The 22,484-nt window shown below is 28.1% G+C and overlaps 1 protein-coding gene across 3 annotated transcripts in view; it reads right to left on the reverse strand.

The window, feature by feature from the left end:
• The window catches only part of LOC129983645 (breast cancer metastasis-suppressor 1-like protein-A), a 40,756-nt gene extending 20,400 nt beyond the window's left edge, over positions 1-20,356 (reverse strand). For 2 of the 3 annotated variants that reach the window (XM_056093192.1, XM_056093194.1), the window contains exons 1-3: positions 20,112-20,356; positions 12,495-12,651; positions 8,649-8,739 (exon numbers count right to left, since the gene is read on the reverse strand). In XM_056093192.1, coding sequence (XP_055949167.1) covers positions 8,649-8,739; positions 12,495-12,627 — 224 coding nt within the window. In that variant the 5' untranslated portion in view covers positions 12,628-12,651; positions 20,112-20,356. Of the gene's footprint in view, positions 1-8,648; positions 8,740-12,494; positions 12,652-19,451; positions 19,591-20,111 lie in introns of all 3 variants that reach the window. The other variant, XM_056093193.1, reaches the window with a different exon arrangement.
• Between the last annotated feature and the right edge of the window lie 2,128 nt (positions 20,357-22,484).

Here is a 22,484-nt window from a genome sequence, read left to right on the forward strand (position 1 = left end):
TATCTTTTTCTTTGTGTGCTGCGGCAAAAAAAAAAAAAAAAAAAAAAAAAGTTTAATGTAGTAAACATTAAAGATTTTTATCCCTTCACTCAGAGTGTGAGAACAACTGATTTTACAGTTTTCTAGAGAGTGGATAACATTAATTGAATAAAGAAATAAGAATTGGATCATTAAACAAGAGACTATTTTGGAATGAAAATATAGATTGAATTAAGATAAAAATTTGGAAATAAATTAGGACACACACACAAACAAATGTATATGTTACGGCCAAAGTCCGAAATATTTGCAATTAATATTGTATTTTCTACTTTGGCTGGCTATTTCACAAAGTGACCGGGAATCCTTGGCCAAAGCCCAATGTGATAATCTACATTTATAAATAAAGTTCAATGTGTGTTTGCGTGTGTGTGTTGGCACTCTACAGCCCAAACCGTTTGACATACAGTTATCAAATTTGGCATATATATTTACCTTGGAAATCAAAAATGTGCACCGTGGAGCGATTTCTTAAAATTTTTAATTACAATTTTAATGAAAAAATAATTTTGGAGTTTTGTCGCAATAACCAGAAAATAATACAGCACAAAATCGATTTTTTGCATCAAATTAAAGTTCAAAAAATCTTTTTAATGATACCAATGTTTTAATTTATAAATTATGCTTAGATTTTTAACGAATTTTTAAAGATATATTTTAACCATATTTTTCAATAATATATTTCGCTCAAAATAAAAATAAAATTTAATCTGCATAAGAACGTCAAATTAAAAAAAAAAGCTTTTATGAACGTGTTGACATCACATTGATACAAATTTAAATTAAAAAATAAATCAACTAGTATTGCAAATTTAATAAATAAAATTGCAATTTTCGGCAGGTGTCTGTTTAAAATTAAAAAATAATGAAATAAGATATTTTCTGAAAAGTAAAAGGAGGAAAAGTTTTCAATGAGCTTTGACAATATCTATATTATTAATTCAATAAAACAATTTAAGGCAAAAATAGTTTAATATACTTATAATCATTCTAATCAGCGACCATCAGCTAATTTCGGGCATACATTTGCTAAGAAAATGGTCTAAGGAATTAAATAATTATATTTAATATAACTTTAGTCAACAAATGCTCCAATGAATCAGGAATTTTAAATTTTTACATAGGTTCTCTGCCCTTTGAATCATATTTAACAAAATATTCTTGAGACACCAATATTTTAAATAAAAATTGTTGAACTCTAACCAACAAAATCAATCACTAAAACTGACTGATTTATGAAATTTCAATATCACTCTTCTATAAAAACTGGCGATTTTAGACTACTTCACCGACTGTCTCAATGAAGATACGTTTATCTTCTGCCAGGATTTCTCGACAGTGATTGGCATGTGATTATAAAAATGTTGATTGTTCTAAAATTGATGCATAAAAACTTCATAAATTGGTCAGATTCATGGCAGAAGATAGGTATGTTTATTTATTTATTTAAAAGTTGAAGTGTCAAGAGTATTTCACAGAATATGATTACTTGGGACCAAAGGACTGTGTAAAATTTAAAATTCTTAATTTTTTCATAAGTTTATTTATTGACAGAAATAAAGTGTTTTTATTTGCACCATTTAAATCTTTTGAAAGTAAAAAATTAATTTTATGATGAATCACAGAAATTTTTGTTGAATAATTCTTTAAGATATTATATAAATTATTCTGCAGTGCACATATAATTCCTCTGCCAAACGACTCTGATTTCAATTTTCATATTTAAAAAAAGACATGGTTAGCTTCAATATAAAAAGCTTTTATATTGATTGCAATTTAACATTTCCACTTTAATTTAAAATAGAAATTATATGGATACTAACAGAACATTAGAGAAAGTAGTACAATGAACAGAACTGTTTAAGGCCTACATAAAAGTATGACTGAATCATATAACTGCCAAAATATGAAGCTCAAAAATATTTTGCAGAAAAAGCTACTAAGAGAACAAATTATATTAATTGAAAATTTTAGCGATCATTAATACTGGCGAACCGGCTGGTTGCCAAAGGGGGCTAGTGGTAAATAAATATAATGACATTTATGTATAAAATATAAATTAAGTCATGTTGTAAGTGAAATTCGACAGATGGCGCCAACAAAGAAATGTCTTTAAATGATATTAATAACAAAACTATATTTCCTTCATATTTGTTTTAATTAGCCCTTATATTTGCTATTTGTCTTTGCAAAAAATTTCATATTTTTGAAGCGATATTTTGGGAGACAATTAGGTCCATGGAGCAGAAAAAGACTAAGGATCACCCTTAAAAACTGAGTACTCAATTTGCCTTGCCAATCAAAACCCTTGAAAACTGAGTACTCAATTTGCCTTTGTATTCATTCCTACATGATACGCAACGCCTTTGCTCTAGATATAATTAGTTCATTTTGATGGGTGCAAATCTAATCTTCACGCTATTACGTTGTTACAGCATATACGTTCACTGAATAATTTCTATTATGGCTTTAATATGAGAACAGAATAACACGAGATCATATTTTTATATATTACAAGCTTATTTTTAACTCAGAAGTGTCACTTATATTTGAACTCGTTTCTGAAACAATTGTACTTAAAAAAAAAAAAAAAAACAGTACACAGAAGTACTCCTTTTTAAATACTTCATTTTTAATAGTGTGTAAAACAATCTGCTCTTGCTTCCTTTCTTCCTACTTTGGCCGATTGTCCCAAGCCATTTCGCAAATTGGTTGGCCAAAGCCCGAAATCAAAAAAAGATCGGACATTGGCCGGTAAGTTTACAGCAATGTTGGCCAATTCGCGAACTGGCCGATTTCGGGCTTTGGCCGTAACATATATATGATATCCACTCTAATATAGTCCTAATACTCAATTTATAAAAAGCTATTATTAGACGCATACATCTTATAAGAATACAAACATGCATTTATTTTATAAGCAAGCATAAACTAAGAATCTTATTTACAGCGTACAGAAATATCTTTATGCTGCTGGAGAAATGAGTGACTTCAAGTGTTATTTCATCATCTGATCAACACCCAAAATCACAAAGTCAGTTTCAAATTAGTAAGTGTATTTTCATAAAAACATTAATAAAAAATGGTCATTAAAATAATGCAACAGGAAGATATAGAAGGAGATAAAATTTTGAGTTTCAAGTTTATTATACTGATTTTTTATGTCTTGTAATATCCATTTTTAAGGGTAACAAATTTAGAAAAAATATTTAAATGATATTTATATTATCTTAAAATATGATCAATTCAATGATGTTAATTTTACAAAATGATAAGATGGAGCTATTTGTGAATCATTTTAAAGTGAAATTAAAATATTAAATTCCGAAAATATAGCACTAAAGATGGATAAATTCAGAACCATCCAAACACATATATGCAGGATAAAACTGACATGATTAAAATAAAGTTTCCCATAAAGATCCTATATACATATTTCTACTAGTAATAAAGACGAAAATGCAACAAGCATATGGGTGCTCCAGGGCAGACCATTTGACTTACAGCTATTAGAGCCAAAATACTTTGTAGGAATGTGCACATTGTAAAGCTTTCTTTTTGAAATTTTAATTAAAAAATAAGCTAGAATTTAATGTTAAATCACTATAAAATCCAAAAATATTCCCACACAACAGTGATTTTTACATTATTTTGAAGTTCCAAAAATTATCTTTTCAATGATGTAAGATTAGCTCCTGAAAAATTCTTTAGTCTAGGTTTTATTAAAGTCTAAAGATATTTTTAAGTAGATATCTCAATATTTTCAGTATTGTGAATGAAACTGAAAATGCTTTTATTGTTTGATCATGTGATTTTCCTAGATTGCTGAAAGCTAAGTTACGGTTTAATATTTATGTAGTTTACAAGCAAATAAAAAAGCAAAATATTCCTAAATAAATTTAGATTTAAATTGGACATAATAGTTTTATGATTTCATGGAACTCGTCTCCATTTCTAAATGTACAAGTAGCAGTACCCGCAGAGCGTTGCCCATGCCACAGCATCCAAGAGGAAAAATTAGCTTTAAACTTAATGCTGGGTTTACACTCAGTCAGTTATAAAGCGGCGTTCCTACAACTTGTCCACCTGCAGACAAAGCACGCTTTCTACTATCTTGGAATTTCCTGGGGTTGTTTTATGTCTGTTCAGTTTACTGACAAAATGTCGGTAAACTGGACAGACATCAAAGCACCCGGGAAATTGCAAAAGAGGGTCAAGGGGGAAAAGCGTGCTTCATCTGCAGGTGGACAGGTCGTAGGACGCCGCTTAACCCTTTAAAGGGTCATTTTTTTCTGGTCATATTATGTTAAAATATTTTATAGGTTTGAAATTAGAATAAGAAAAAGGATTCATTCAGCTTATTAGATAAATTTAATTTGATTAATTAATTAATTTGGTTAGTTAATAAGTGACAAACCAAGACATATCATTTTGTGTGAGATAAAGAACTGAAGCATCTAAGTTTCTGTCTTTCTAAAAAAATTTGTCAGAACTTATGCCAACCTGTATAATTTCATACAAACATTGATAAATTTGGTGGCAAGTATACTTCCCACGGCCTTAGAAAGGGTTAGGATGGACAGTAGGTCATGATGACACAGCAACATGCCGCTGATTGTATTTTTTTCTTACTGCACATGCGTTTGTAGAATTTGGAGTTTCTTTCTTGTTTTATTTTTTGGCTTGAAAAAATTAATAACTTATCTTAGAATTTGGCGATAAACTAATTTTTTTTGGGGGGGGGGGGAATTATTGTATATCAAAGTTTTTCCTTGAGGCAGTACTTTTAACTCGGTCTAGGGCAGGAGAATCAATTTTAATATTGTTACAAACCTATAATTTTGCTTCCTGGCACGAATAATGTCATCGTGGGAAAAATCGTTGTCTGTCCTGTGTGTGCTGAGCGGGTGCTGCGTCAATGAACTCAGAGCTTGGCAACAAAATGGATAATACTGGAAAGCTCAAAAACTTTCACGGTCCATCTACTAAGAACCGAGATACATCCAGATTGATCTATAAGTTTCTAGCTCCACCTCCCGAGAGATCTATAAAAGGCCGGCACTTTCAAGTTGAGAAGCCGCTGTGTGTGATTAGTCGGAGTCACCAACAAGTAACGAGTCTTCGAGAGTATAGCGAAGCAACAGCGAATTACCAGCGTTGTGTGGAGCGAGTACTGAACTGCTGTGTGCCGAATTCTGTCGTCTTATATTGTGTGTAGTAGCCAGTTGTGAGAAGTAGCGAGTCGGCAGCTAAAGCGGGAGAAGTACAGCTGTTGGAGAGACTGTAGAGCGAAGCTCCGAGGACTCTCCTGCTGGATTCTGTCTGGCCGCTTCGTGTGCAGTGGACAATTACTACTTGTGGGGCTACTGTCGTCTGTGGTGTGATGTCCTGTGTTCGTCTCTGCTGCAAATATTTGTCGTCTGTGTGTTGTCCTGTCTTCGTGTAAATAAATATTATTGTTTTCTACTGAGGCCTGCTGTTAATTGTAGTGATATGGTGTGGAGAACACGCAATCTAAATGAACCTGGAAATCCATAACAATATGAAAGATTTTTTTCATTCTAATAGATTTACCATTTTCCTTTAAACGTATTCAGTTCCCAGTTGGGCTCTGTTTTGCCATGACAATAAATAAAGCTGAAGGACAAGTATTTCACAATGCTGGAAACTTAACTGGCTGACTTAAGTGAAAAATGTTTTTCTCATGGACAACGGAACAACTTTGATATACAATCATTTTCGATAAAATTCTAGCAAGATGCGCGAACCGAAGCAATAGCATTTCCAATCATAAGATACCAATGAACAACAACACACAAAAGAAGGGCAATTTCCAAAAGAAATGGTGACAATGTAACACCAAACAAAACGCCACTGAAAAATTTCCAATCTCGCAGGGGGCCCAATGACTGTATTTCAAAGTTTAGTCAATAGGAGCACCAACTTTTAAACTTAATTTGTGTGGTGGAAGATCAGATGGATGAAGAGAATTTAAAAATTCAAATGGATAATAAATAGCTTCTTCACTATCCACAAGTGTGTCCACTGAATAATGGACACAGTTGGTCTGGAATATCAAATAAAGGTGATGTTCATTAATAAGAAGTGAATATGATGGTTCAGGCAGGGAGAGGATTTCTTTTAATTTAATTTTTCCTTGTAAACAATGCATGCCTTTTGATTCATCTTTCCATTTTAAAACTGAGCAATATGGTCAAACTATAAACATTATCCCTATTGAAACCGAAGCATCATTTATATAATCTGCATATAGATCGTAATTCAGGGCAGAGTATTCCTTTTCGAACTAAACATCAGGAATGTTTGTTCTTTCACTTCTCCTCCGTCTCAAATTTAAATGGGTTCTAGTGTAGATTTAAGTACCCCTTTGATTGGTGACAAATTTCAGCGATGAAGCACTATTTCTGGTTTCCATAATGTTTTGTTTTCATTGACATTGCTGCGGGGTTACCAACCAAAATCTTGGCGTAAAAAAAAAAAAAAAAAAAATCAACAGGCAACCAATTGCAAACTTTAAACGTGTTTCTCTGTCAGCAGATAGGTGATCACTTCTCTCCAAATATAATTCATTCTGTCTCTGTAATTCATTTACAGTGCGATTTAAAGAGAGACGGTTACTTCACTCAAAAGAAGAGGCTCCTTCCCAAAGTGTGGACATTTTTTCTCTGATATTCACTAACCAAACATTTCTTTCCTCTACATTTTTATTATCGCTCAAGAAACAAAGCGTTTTGCCATTTAATGTGCTTCAGCCAAGGCTGGATTTCCTTTTGTTGGGCATAATGAGTTTTGAATCACTGTTTAAAATCAGCTGTAAACAAAGAAATGTATTGCATATGCATACCACAGCTCTTACTATTTGCGCATGAGCAAATTTTCAAACATGTGTGAATTGTAGTAGGAAAATAATTAAAATTGCAATTGTAAAACTCCTTCTTTTAAATTTTTATAACCTCCACTAATAAATACCCTACAAAATGGTACAAATATTTCCAATATCGGTTAAATATTTCTCGAGTTTTTTGGCTTCAAACATACAGACGCTTTCAGGATACTTCATTTTATACTATGAATAGATGAACAAAACACATGCAACACTATTAAAATAACATAGCTTTAATGTCTTAAAATTTGATGGAAACACAGATATGAAGTTTTATCTAAACAATTTGACTGAAATATAATTAATATCTCTTGTGAACTAGAGATTGCCTAAGGCAACTAATATATAAAAACAGAGATTTAGATTTCCACACATACATATAATATTAGTAGTTTCATTTATTTCAGTAAACAAAAAATAAGGAAAAATTAAATTTGTGTAATTAATATATATAGCATGAAATGATTCCTGCTAAAAATAAAATATAAATTTCGGTACTTTGGGATTATCCCGTCAACCTGTCAACGCTCGCGAAAATGCGCCACCTTTTGGAGCCTTCGTAACAAAAACCAAATTCCAAACTAAACAAAATAATTGATGGTTATTGGCACAAAGCTACCTTTTGGCAATAATATCGGATTTCTTATTCATTAAAAAAAAAAAAAAAAAGATGTAGGTTCTAGAAATATATATAAAACAAGGAAAATTTTAAAAATAATATAGTTGACAATTTTAATGATATAATTGTCATAATAAAAGCAGATGTTTATTTAAAAGTATAGTATTCTAAATGGATTATTCAGTAAGAGCAACAAAAGAAACAAATTTCATATACTTTTCAAAGTAAATGCAATGTTGCACAATATTACATTCTAAAAGATAAATATTTGCTTCCTTTTCTTTTAAATAATAGAATACCCCAAAAAAATATGGCACATTTAACAAATAACATATTTATCATTATTTTATTGCAAATGAGATGTCAATTAGAATAATTTTAAAAATAATTTCTTATTAATTATAATGATCTAATTTTAATTATATATATAGCATCCAGAACAGAATTTCAGTTTTGAATAAATTTATCTACTTTCCTCGTCAAAAGAACGCTTCTACCATTTTACTGAAATAAATGGCATTAGCTTATGAAATTACATGTCAAATGAATGAATATTGCAATTTCCAAGATTTTTAAAAATATAATCAGTATTGGAAGATTTTGGAAATTTATATAATAATTGCAGGTAAATTATAAGACATTCAAACAAAACCTTCAAAAATATGTAATGGCAATACTAAAATAATTTTGCTGAATTCTATAAGTGAGCAATTACCTTAAAAAAACCACACAAAAAAAAATAGAATCAAGAAAATGAAAATAATAAATAAATTAAATTATTTGGGAGGATTTGAAAAATTAAAGGTATTATAAAAGTAAAAAGAAAGGTAAATTATTTCAGTAGAATGATAGAAGAGTTCTTTTAATGAAAAAATAAATCTTATTTTGCACAGCAACACTCACTGGTATAAAATTGTCAAATTAATGTAGAAGTGAAATAATAATTAAACATTATGCAGAAACAGAATGAATGCCTTCTAAACAAAATAGAGATTAAAGAAACATTTTTATTATTAAATACAATCAATAATTGTCTTTGTAAATATTTCAGCACTCTAATTGATAATCATAAAAAGATTTCCTTACTGCTCTTTCATGTGAACAAATTGTCTTTCCAATTCTGCCATTTGTTGCAAACATTCATTCCTTCTCTTGTCACAGCTTTCTTCATCCATTTCTAAAACGGAATAGAGAAATAGATCAATGCACATTTTAATTAATAGTTACAAAGTAACACACTCCAATAATAAAAAAAAAGCAGTGAAATCTATACATAAAACAAACAACAACAAAAACTAGTAATTAGAGCAAGCAATCATATAATACATACATCAAGATAGGATAAAATATTTATAGTAGACAAATAAACAACAGAGAGCCAAAAATTCAATTTGCCTTCATACACTGGTGCCTAAGCAATCACAATAATGATAAAAGGATTCAAATGTAATGCAATAGCATAACACAAATACACTGAAGTCTTTTTTACCCTGATTACTAAAAATATTTTGAAAAGAGCATGACAACAAAAACAACAAGACTACCTTATAAGAGATTATAAGGAAAGAAACAAATATAATTAGAAATGATATAAATGAATTAAAATCAAACTAAATATCAAATATTTGGAACTAGGAACTTCATCATTCAATAACATATAAACTCAGAATTTCCTTGTAAAATATAATTTTTCTTTTAAAAAATTAAAAAAAAAAAAAAAAAAAAATCAAAATGAAACAAATATTTGAAGTAAACTGAAGAAATTTAAATCTTTAGAAGGTTTTATTCTATGTTTTGCTTGAACATTTAATACTTTAAAGACTATTATTTTCTTCTCATATTTAAACTCGAAAGAATTAATTTGATTACATATTGTTTAATATAAATTGTTAAATATCAAGCAAAAATATTGTTAATATCGCCATGTCAGATGATAGTGCGCCAATTGTGGCAACCATTCTTCAGTATAGATTCTGATTTTTGTTCTTGTGTCATGGTTTGTGTTCTATGGTGAACATTCAGTCATGAATAGTATGGAACTGTTAATTAAATATTGTTGATTACAAATTAGTTTCATCATTTAAGAAATGAACCAGCACTCATCGAAACTTTATAGAAAAAGTAATGCATACAGTCCATCTAGTAATCTACATAAGTCATAACAACATGAACATAAGAAATCTCCAGCATCGAAATAAATATTACTTCAATTAAGAGACAGAAAATGTCTTATATAATCTGATACCTTTAAATTTTTATATTATTCTACTACATAATAAAACTTCTATACCTAACAAAAATAAAATGTATAATAAGATTTCTTTTAAGGGAAAGAAAACATCTTTATTTCTAGAAGTTGGAAAAGAAATAAAAATTATTTTCATTTGCCTTTTCCCAAGAATTTATGTAAAATTATAACATAAAAAACAATTCTTTATTAAAAATCATATATATGTTTAGAGAAATTCTATGATAAACTGTTCTGAATTAAATTCAGAACAGTCCAATTTAAAATTTTTAAGACAGCTGAATAATCAATTATTAAAATATTACATATTTTAAAAGTAAATAAATAAAGTAGCTATATAAACAAAACATTTAATAAAAACTTTTGGTATATTCCATCCATTCTTTATCAGTTTCAATGGTTAAAATTTTTCATTATTCAAAATATTAACTGAAAATTTTGAAAATTCTTCAGAAATAGAAAATCATTTTAAAGGAATTGTCAAAACTACTGAAAGACTTTTCAAGTTACATATTATCACTAAGAATACAATCTACAGATTAATGGTTAAGTGAAATTCAATGTCTTAAAAAAAAAAAAAAAAAAAAAAGGAATTTTATTAAAGAAGCAAAAAACACACACACAAAAAAACACAAACAATTAACAGATTAGAATGTTTCTAAAAAGGCAAACCTGTAGAATAATCTATTCTTGCCTACTCTTTATAAGTTATTAAACTATCCATCAAACATCACAATATAATCAGTGGTGTAAATAGAGTAGGGCAGATAAGATAGGTGCTCTAGATGTCATTACTAAAGGGTGCAAATTTAGGAATAAGTTAGTTTCATTTATGCTCACCCACCCAACTCTTAATTTTCAAAATTCTCAAAAATTCAAATGAAATTTTCTCCCTCTCTCTCACTTATATTTCTTTAACTTTTTACTTAATTTGGACATTTCCAAAGTTCAATTCAATGTGTAAAATCCATTTTTAGTATTGACAACCAAGTCATGAATGCACAAAGACACTTTTTTGATTAATTAGCAAATTCAAGTAGAGCATCTTAATATAATAAAATCATGCAAGTGATATATGATAAAACTAGATTTTCAGACCTCTGTATGAAGATAGTGAGGATAAAATTCCACATGACATTAGGTTCGATATAAAATCAGAAGCACAATTTTTACCCCCGACCAAATGTTTCTACTAGTCAGCAAAAAAGTTATTAGTGTTTTGAGAGAGCTAATAGATTGTTTAGAATTTCTGCAAACTAAACTGCATGAAATGGATCAGGAATAGATTTTGTTAAAAATAAAGGATAATGTAAGGATGCACAGAATAATAAATGATCTATTAATCAGATATTTTGATTTTTCCTGGAGATTGAAATGAATTTATTTCGTTGAAAAAGAAATATGTAACAATATTTAATGATGAATAATTAATTAAACAACTTCTCTATAAAGCCATAAGATCAGTGAACTCCAGGAGAGAATTAAAAAGTAAAAATTTTATAGAATTCTAAAACTTTTCATAAACTGAATGTTGAATTTTTATTTTTAAAATTGTACCATTCTAATCTTGTCATCTTCATTTAAATTAAAAGTACTATTTTTGGCCTTTTTTTAAATAATATGACTTTAAGGACAGTACATTTAAAATAAAACATCTGAAAGACTTGATGCTAAAACTGATTGAAAATTACACAGAACTGAAAACATAATTGAAAAGATGAGATTTAATTTTAAGATGTTATAAAATTTATTTCTGTGGGATAAAAATTTCAGATATTATTATTAGAATTGCTTCATTTTTTTATTAATAAAAATTTCACTTATAGTTTCGAAAAAATCCATCAGAGGTGAATATCCCCACTCTTCAAAAATATACATTTTCCAAGTATAGTAATACGATGCCAGAAAGTTTGATCACTAATGCACAAATGAAGAGACACTTTTAGTTTTAGGAGAGAAAACTGCATAACTTTAAATAAGGGAAGATTTTTCATCTTAAAAATATCATAAGGGCATGTCATTATATATATCATTTCAAAAGTTTGCAACAAAATTTTGTTAAGCTTGCTTGGGAAGTTCTTGATACATTAATATTTTAATCTTTTAAAAACAGTTTAAATAAGAAATTGAACTAGTAGTTTGTGTGAAAATTTTGATATAGTAGAAAATATATAAACCAAATGTGTATTCCATAGATCTTGTCATAGACAAATAAACATCTACGTCCTTTAAAATAATAACATTTAACAGACATTTCGATTACTCAGTCATTATATTTTAGATGCAATTTTAAACTCTTTCACACATTCCATTTACGTTTTGTATTATAACTGCCTTTATAATTGTCGTATTATATTTATGATTAATTTGCTGTGTCTAATTGGATAATTAAGATGCTATGATCAGCAGATGCATCATATTAGTTCAGATGTTTTATATTATATATAATTACTGGGATTTGATTTTTATGGGGGTACTTGCCCTGGGTGCCTTTTATGTAGATACACCTTTGAACATAATATAAGGTTATATATGCAAGGAGATAGTAAATAGAAGGAAGTGAATTTTTCATGTTTCATTTATACAGCATATGTATCCTGAAAGAAAAGATAAAAATTTGCAGCACTGCTTTCAAGGAAAAGAAATGTTAATTATAATAATTCACATGCAATTTTTATCACTACCTGAACTACTGTCATCCTCTGAACCTGATCCTGATGAAGAGTCAGTATCATCATTGCTGCTTTTTTCACTTTCGGCTGTTTCTTGGTCCATTTCTTCTCCTTCACTCTCATTCAAGCCTTTCACTCCAGGCATAATCAAAGAGTAGACAACTAATTTCTTATCAAATGGACAAAAATGCTAACATTAATAATATAGAAAAATATATAAAAGTTACAAAAATGCATACTTTATTTCAAGAAATTTATTACATTTTGTTTCAGAAATAACTAATAGAACTTCTGAAATAACTAATAACTTCAGAAATAAATAGTAATAATCTTATATCAGTTACATTATTTCACAAAATAATTTTCCTTTTAATATATAAAAAAAAAAACAAATGAGCAGCAGAGAAAAAAGGTTTTATAAAAAATTTCCAATTTAGATATATTTTATATAGAGATGCCAGAACTCATAACTGAAAGTGATTACCCTGGAACAATAAAGCTAATCAAGTGGCACAAATGATAACAGCCAATTCAATTACACATAACTTCACTTTAAGTAATTATCAATATAAAATATATAATATTTTTATAGAAATTATCAATTTATGAAACTAATTAAATGGATTTATTTTAGAAAAAATGAGAGACATTCAATGAGAACAAATTGTTTGCTGCAGTAATTAATATACATACCATTCTCTTAAGGAACCTGAAACATTAACTTCTGAAACTTTAAATTTACTTTTATTTTAATAACTTCTTATCAAAATATTTTTAGGCTTCAGATTTTGATAGTCATATAATTCATTCACACTTTTATAAAGCCCTAAAACCATGATGTACAATGTATCTCTTTAATTTTCTGTCACTTCCCGTAAAGTTTGAACTTTAAATTAAAGTGGAAATGATTAAACTGCAATTAAAATATAAAAACATTTTTTACTAAAACCTTTTTTTAAAAATATGAGTACTGAAAACAGAGTCATTCAGAATGTCTTACGTATACTACAGAATAATTTTCATGATTTATGTAATATCTGAAAATTTATTTAACAAAAATTTCTCGATTCATCATAAAATTCAGCTTTTAGTCTCAAAAGGGTTTAAATGACGTGAAAAACAATATTTAACTTTGTCTTAATCTATAAATATATTTAAAAAAAATTATGAAGTCTAAATTTCATACAATCATTTGATCCTAAGGAAACTATTATTTACAATTTTCTTTTCTTCTTCTTAATGTTTATATCTTCTGCTATCAAATCTTATCGATTTATGAATTTTGAATAGAATAGTTTAGAACAATCAACATTTTCTTAATTTTAGGCCAATCAGTCTTGAGAAATCCTGGGCCGTGATTGAGATATCAGCGAGATGGTCGAGGAAGTGGTGTAAAATCAGCTTTTTTTTACTGAATAGTGATATTCATTTATTTTTAAATTTGTCAGTTTTAGAGACTGATTTAGTTGATTGGAGTGCAATTCTTTTTATTAGTGTCCCAAGAATATTTTGTTAAAACAGATCATTTTAATACATGTATTTCTATTATTAAAGGTTTACAAATTAGCAGTAAAACCTTGAATTGAAAGGATATATATTAAACTATGTTAGCCTTACATAAAGCTGATTTATTGAATTAATAATGTAGATATTATAAAAGATCATACAAAGCTTTGTCTTGTATTGTATTTACTGTTTAGAAAATATATTTAATTTCATACAGACATGAGTGGAAAATTACATTTTTATATGTTTAATTTACAATAAAGTTGATTTATTTTTTTAATTTAAGCTTTTGTAAATGATTTTTCTCATTGAAGCATAATGTAATCGTGCAAGTCAAATTATATTTTTATTTTGTGCGAAATAAGTTTTCGAAAAATATAATTAAATTTATAAAAAAATTCATTACAAATAGAAATATAATTTGTTGGTTAAAACAATAGTATCATTAAAAAGATAATTTTTTGATCTTCAATATGATGCAAAAATCAATTTTGTGCTGTAATATTTTTGGAAGTTATAGCGGTAAATATCAAAATTTTGCTTCATTTTTAATTAATTAAATTTTGCTTCATTTTTAATTAATTAAAGTTCTAATAAAAAATTTGAAAAAAAAAAATCACTCCGAGGTGAACATTACCGACATCTGAATTATATATGTGTTTACATTTGATGACTGTAGGTCAAATGGTCTGGCCTGTAGAGCACCAACACACTCACATACAATAAATACTAAATAAAAAAAGTTTCTTAATTTCTCAAAAAATTGACTTCTTAACATATTCATTTAACTTAAGTTGAATTGTTAAAAGCGAAAAGAAAAAATCCTGTCTAATATTAGTGTAGCTTTAGGTTCCATAGTGAGAAACTGCTGCAAAAATCAAATACTTTTTTTAAGCACTTTAGACCCTAAAATTAAGCTTCTTTGTATAAGTATGCATACATAAACTGCGTATTTTCAAAGCAAAGTGTCTTTTTTTTATATATAATAATACTTAGTTTTAATAGAATAAAAAATCTTAAAAAATAATTTAAACACTTATTTTTTAAATTTTAATATTTATTTCTGTATTTGCTCAACATTTACTATTGTAAAATTATGCTTTTTTAGATTTGACAAAAGCAAAGAATTAATCATAAAAATGTTAAAACTATCAATACCAAAAAAGTAAAGTTAAATTTTATAAGATTAACAATAAAGATCTGTGAGCTCTTTCAACATTTCTTAAAAGTCAATATTAATATAGAAGCTAGCACGACCACAAATTTTGTAATTGATTTTTAGATAAGTAACAACAATTAAGATCCAATATGGATGGGATGGAAAGAGTATATTTCTCCCTGTACTGTATTATTCTAATAAGAAATTTTATTTGCAATCTTATAAAGTTAAGAACTAAAGCAATCCTACGGCTATCATCATACGATTGGTAAAACTGTAATGAAATTGACGACAGAACAATATCATGTTCTAAATAAGTTTTTAAAATAATTTTTTAATAGAAAATAATAGCAGCATTCACAAATGATCCGATTAAAACGAAATAGTCTTATTGCCTCTTATTTCTAAGATTTTTCGTTTTGAAAATTTAAAGTTCTTAAAATTTACTTAAAACTGACTCTTTAACCTATAAACAAAAATTCTTACTTAGAAAAAATTACAGAAGAAACGTTAAATATACTTTACAAAGAAATTAAAATGCTTTAACAAGTTCTAGTTTTCATAAACAACGGTAACAAATTCATAACATTCATAATCAAAAAAAAGAAAATTTTCTGTCATTAGAAGAAAAATGGAAATAAATCAGCCAGGGTCCCCCCAAAACTTTCTTGCTTATTGCCAGGAAATGTTTTGTGTGGCATTGGTGTACAATAGCTATGGAATATTAACACTAGACATGAATTAAATATTTTTACTGATTCTATCGTGCGATCGTTGGCAAGTGTTTTGGGATTAATCTCTGGCATGCGGTTGCAAGCATCCGAAAAGCGAATTTGGGTTTTAGGTGCATTCTTCCCAATTGATTAAAACAAAAATTTGATTCAAAACTACACATAAAGCCACAAAATTACATAATAAATTTGATATACTTAAGTCTCTACATTTTGAGTTATCGCATTTACATATTTCTGAAAGTAAAGACCAACAAGTGGTAACACCCTAATTATATTTGGCTCCAAATTGGACAATGTTTATACAATAAATATTAAATCTGTGTACCAAATTTTAATTATCTAGCTATCCGTTTTTAGTTATCATGATAACTTATATTTGAACAGTCAGACAAACAGATTTTCTATGAACGGATGTTGCTGAAAACTTGATCAAAATCTACAATTTTGGTGTAAAGACCATACAATAAATTTCATTCATCTACCTCAAAGAGTTTTTTGTGTTATCTTTCTCATAGGCTGACATTTTCTTAATACGTGTTTCGAATTCAAGGAGGACGTGTTTCGAATTCAAGGATATAAAAAGTGGAGATTTATTAAAAACTCAAGTTCATATTTTTTCACGATTGCAATAATTTCCTTTAAATTTTCTATACGAGAAAGAAAAAATGGCAATTGAAGCATTTTTTAAAAAAAGTCTTTTGTGAAGCCAATGCCAGACAATACATCGCATTGCCCCAAAATTTAACGAAACTTATCAAGGGAAGAATTTTATTCAATTAACATACTTTAAATAAAGCATTCAATTTGACTTAAATATATCAATTTACTCCAATTTTAACAACTGGAAAATAATTCAAAGAAGCAATATCATTTTGAATTACATTATAATAGAAATCTTTATTATAAAGAGTATCCAAAAATAATTTTTCAGAAATTATTAAAAAAAAATTACATTCAACCAAACAAAATTTTTATTGTTCATAATTTATTTTTAACCTTTAAAACGGTGTTGAAGTAATTTTTATGCGATAATATGCTTTAATGTTATGATGAAAACACATTAAAATTCTATTTTTTAATTAAAGTTCGATTAAAAATTTAAGAAATTCCTTTTTTGTGTACCTCTAATGACCAGAAAATAAATTCTCAAATTTCATACTCCTTTCAATGGCTTTATGGTGGGCATTGCTCAGAATAAGACTTTAAATATAAAAAGCAATTTCATTAGGGAAAAAATTTCTGAAAGAGTTTCCAACAAATAAAAATTTTTAAATGAAAGAAGAAAAAAAAAAAAAAGATTTTCTATAATCTATTTTCAAATAAAAGCAAAAACAAAATAAATCATCTTGGATGATCAGCATATGCCCTCTTAATATTTTCATAAATCTAATTTCAAATTAAATACACCAAAATTTTAAAACAAATGTGTTTCCTTTACTCATTGGTTATTTATACATTTTTAAAGCCTACTTCAAACTTGCAATATATTTAAATTGGCATCAGATTTTTTTTTTCATATTCTTTTTATTTTATCATTTTATTTAGTACTAGCTTGTTCCCGGGGCATTACTGCCACAGAAGAAATAATTTTGGAAATATCATTTGAAATAGTTATGTTTAATTAGGAATTATATTTATTTTCTTGTCGACAATGAATACATTCATTGAAATTGAATGACATATAAAGGAGAAGTATAAATAATATTTATTCTATATATATATATTTTACTTTATTATTCAAGTGCTTTAGAGTATACAATATATTTTTTCCCATCTTCAACAAAATCAAATAAATTCCTTAGCTGTCTGACTCGCGATTATTCAACATACAACTGGCCATGTGAAAACATGCATTTTCTACGTTTAATCACACACTTGAAGTGATTGATCTTGCACCTTGTTGATGGTCATCGAGAATGAAAGTCGAATGGGAAACTGTAGTTGCTTGAAATCAAAAGGCATGTCGGGTGGGGTGGGGGGTAATGTGAAGGTGTGGAATGAGTACTTCTCCATTCGACTTTCCGTTAAGAATAATTGCCTCGATTCATGCTACATGTTGGTCTTCCGATTCTGATGCATGTGATTAGTTAGTACATAAATGTTGTTTTTCAATTCTTGTCGCATATTGATCTCGAGATTCTGAAGCATGTGAATTCGTTATTCGTAAACGATCTGCTTCATTGCTCGTTTGTTTGAGAAGCTTGAATTTGGTTATTTCTATGTGCTGCACTGGTAGATCTACTAAGTGATAAGCATTTGGGAGGCATATTTATTGATGAAGCACGATATACACTTGTATAACTGAAATACTGTTTTTCAATTCCCTAAATAAATAAAAAAATTAAAGTTTGCAATGGAAAATTTCCTTACATACACCTTACCTTGTTCGGCACTGATGATTTATTTTGTATGTGCGAGATAAACTTTCAATAATATATTATCAAAATTTTGTGCACATTAGATAATATATTGTGTAGATGACTATTCCTTAACGAAAAGTAAGAAAACTAATGTCTGCTGATAATAATTTTATTGAAATGATAATTTAATTTTTTTTCCCTATATGTGTGATTAACTCCGAATACCATATACCATTTGTCTTTTGTTGATTGTCAATTTTAAAATAAGGTTCAATAACAGAAACATATGAAAGTTTGTAAATTTTATCATGCTTAAAATAAATGCTTATAGTTGTACTATGCATAGAACACTTGTGCAAGTGCAAGCAATAAGTTGTCAAAGTTTTATCATAATCGGATGAACGGTACAGAAGCGCATAAAATACAAGCAAACAAAAATTCATTTTTATATATTAGATATAATGATTGCATATAACATTAATTGCCTATAATCTTCCCGCAAATGCAAGCAATAAGTTGGCAAAATTTTATTGTAATCGGATGAATTGTATAGCAACATATGAAATAAGAGCAACCAAAAATTTATTTTTAAAGTAATAAAACATATATAAAAAATGATTAAATAAGGTATATTCACATTAAAAATTTTTAGTATACCAAGGATATTAAGCTATTAAAGGTAATTTTCTACAATATGAAGTAAATAACATTTTACATTTATTTCTTTGCTATATATTTGTAAATATTGATCTATAAGGATTTAATCCCATTATCAAAAAAAAAAAAAAAGAAAAATGGGAAGAAAATATATTAAATTATACTGCACATTGAATTAAAATTTAAAACTGTCAGCTGCAATATTTTGCTACACATTTTTTTTAGAAAAGCTAATATTTTATGGTAATTATTTCGGTGAAATGCAATATAATCTATATTCCCACAATATTTTCTTTAATAGTCTTATTTACCTGTATTTGTTTATCTTAAAAATTTTATTTGTTTAATTTGGAAAAGATCTTTAAAATGAATCTTTAGTCAAATAGTTGAAAATATGTCAAATATTATCTATAGAATACAGTTAGTTACCATATTTAAGAATTTATCATCTTTAAAAAATTTACAATTTGGAGATTATATCCTATTCTTTAGTTCAATTATCCATAAAAAGCAAAAATACTGCTGTCTTATACTACAAGGTTTGGAGAATTACTTAGCACAATACAAAATTGAATCCTGTTCTGCTAGTTGGAGGGTCCAGACAAAATCTCAGTGATGAATATCGGAACAAACAGAGAAGTGTCAATATTCGAGCTTGGCAACAATTATGAACCCAGTGGCAAAAAAAGTACCTGAAGTCATATAAAAAAAGGGGACTATAAGCAGAGTTATCAACATATGTTTTCTAATTTATTAGTTCACTACATAGCTATTCCCAGAACTCAAAAAAAGAAAATTGTGCCTGGCTATTAATTTCATAACTCATTAGATCTCTGAAAACATAAGATGAAATCAAATGCCACTTTTACTTACGGTAAAGAATATTATAACAAATTAATTAATTTTTGTGGATAAATAAGTTAATTCAAATTGCTTATTTATCCTTATACTACTAAAATAGAAAGTATAAGACTTTTTATGCATCTAAACGAATATTCTTATAAAATATAAACAAAATAATTTGAGGGCGTGGGGAGGGGAGATGAACTAGCAAAAAGAAAATGCTGCAGGATTTCAACTTATAGTCAATTTAACAATGCATATAATAAGTGGCCACAATATTAAATTATATACGAATGGGGCATTTATGTGAACCTTAATTCACATAATTAAAAATGGGGTGTTAAAAACAAAGCAATATGAAGATACTCACTTGGGCCTAAGGCCAGATGAAATTCTAAATATTTTATGTTTAAGATAGGATTAAAATTAGATTTAAACAGGACGAACACCATAAATACAAAAAAAAATAATTGATAAGTCACTTTATATCAAACAATTTTTAGAAGAGCAGTCTATAACTGAATATTTTTTCAAAATTTCTATCACAAAATCGCACGAAATAAAAATTAACCAGAGACTCGTTAACCAGAGGACACCTGACCCCACCTCCCTAGCCCTTCCTTAGTCCGCGCCCGTAACAATTTGCCAAAGGCAAAACTGCGCATGCTCCAAAAGATAGCACAGCTTTCTCGAGCAGTAAACGCGCCAATTTACTTTTTTGTTTGTCTTATTTTTCGTTTTTGAAATCTTTGCTTTTGAAGAACGACGATTCTGGAGCATACGCCGGAGAACACTCCTTCTATGCTTTTGAATGTCTTTTCAGGAATCTTCAAACCAGTCATCAATTTAGCAGATATGATATCCATTTAGATACTATCTACCGGGATTTTATCTCAATAACAAAAATAATGCTCCGGAAGCATAAATGGTAGTGAAGGGAAAAAGAATTAAATATTTGGATGCGAATGGTGGCTAATCTTTATTGAAATATTCCAGCACGATGTCGTCCAAAAAAGCCAACTATGTGGTTCGAAATTTACTTTTCATGGCGTCTCTTTTTCATATACAACAAACAGGACATCAAAAGAGAAAGTAATCATCATAAAACTCAATAAATCTTTCGGTTTATATCTGTTCATATGTATGTTGCTGAACCATTACTTTTGAATGGCCGTAAAATAAAAATCATTTTGATAGAGTTTAAACTAATTACTATGCTTGTTGAATGAATGCTAGGTCACCTTTCTTCACATTTTACGAAAGCTGGCAGATTTAATTTTTAATTTATCGCAATTATTCTTTTTTAGTTAAGAATATTTATATTCCCATTCTTTTATTAATATCTAGGCTGCTGGGCCATTACCTATTGTTTGTTCTTGATATAAAAATCTCACAAATAGTATTTGAAGACATCATTATGTTTGCAGAATGAATGGAAGCCACGTTTTTTATAACCTTGTCCTATTTTTTTAGGAATGCTGGCAGATTTATTATTTCATTTATGAAATATTTGTTGTTTATTCAATATCATTTATAACTCTTATGCATGTCTTTTACGGATTCAAATTTCGAAACTACTTTTGTACTATTTATATCTCAATGCTTGTTGAACGACCACTTTGTATGAATCTTTTTGAAGAAGAGGACTTGCTAATACTAATTTTTTTACAACTTTATAAAGACTCAAAAAGTTATTCATTTTCCATTATGCATCCATAGGTCTTTGTAAGACATGGTAGATTTCTATTAAGGAAATTTTGAGACGCCTGTTTTTAGAACGAGGAAGATTGGAGGAAATGTGTACCCCATAATGTGTACCAAAATTCACTTTTCTTATTGACCAATCCCAGCTCGCGGAAGAAAGCCGCTACGTATATCCATGTATATGAGCAATGCAATCGTACATGTGATTGGCTAACGTGCAAACGTGATTGATTGTGTATGTGTACATTTTGGAAATGAACAGCAAACGTGTGTCAGATTCTGTCTGGTTAATCTTTGAAAATTCACAGGTGGTTTGAGACACAGAAGTGTGAAAGAATTTATGAGCAATTGTTGATATATGTGGGATAGTAAACATAAAAATATAGTTCTTTTTATCATGTACATAATGTTATTCCATTTACATTAACTTACAAATCTTCAGTAACATGTGGGATGATTATGATTTAAAGTATATTTGTATGTATCACCAAATAAGTAGCATATTTAGATAAATGATTTTTTTTAAAAATATATTTCAAAGATTTTATTTTCTAGTGATTTTTTATTTTTCGTGCAGAACATGCAAAGAAGGCTTTCTATCAGTATCATGTTTTCACAAGTATTGAGTCATAATTTTTAACAATGATTATCATGTTCATATTTAACTATCAGAACTTTATTGCTGCAGATATTCATATTTCCTCAATTTTAAATACTTTCATCTCTTTACTTTTTGTTCCCTTTTGTTTCAATAATACTTAAGCCCAACTAATTATTGACATTCTTATTAAATACTAATTTTACCTAATTGTTACATGACAAGTCGTAATAAGCATTGCCCTTTTTTTGTTTATTTATTTTGCATTGAAATGGAATATGTAGGGGAAAAAATACTCATATATTGAACATATTCAAAGTGAAAAGGAAAATTTGTTTTTTAAAAATATAAAATTGGTTTTTTTTTGTTTTTTTTTTTACTTCTTAAAATCAACTACATAGACTCAGACATTGATTTCTATTTATATAGCAATTTCAGCAG

This window comes from Argiope bruennichi, chromosome 9 (assembly GCF_947563725.1).
Source record: "Argiope bruennichi chromosome 9, qqArgBrue1.1, whole genome shotgun sequence".
NCBI lineage: Eukaryota > Metazoa > Arthropoda > Arachnida > Araneae > Araneidae > Argiope > Argiope bruennichi.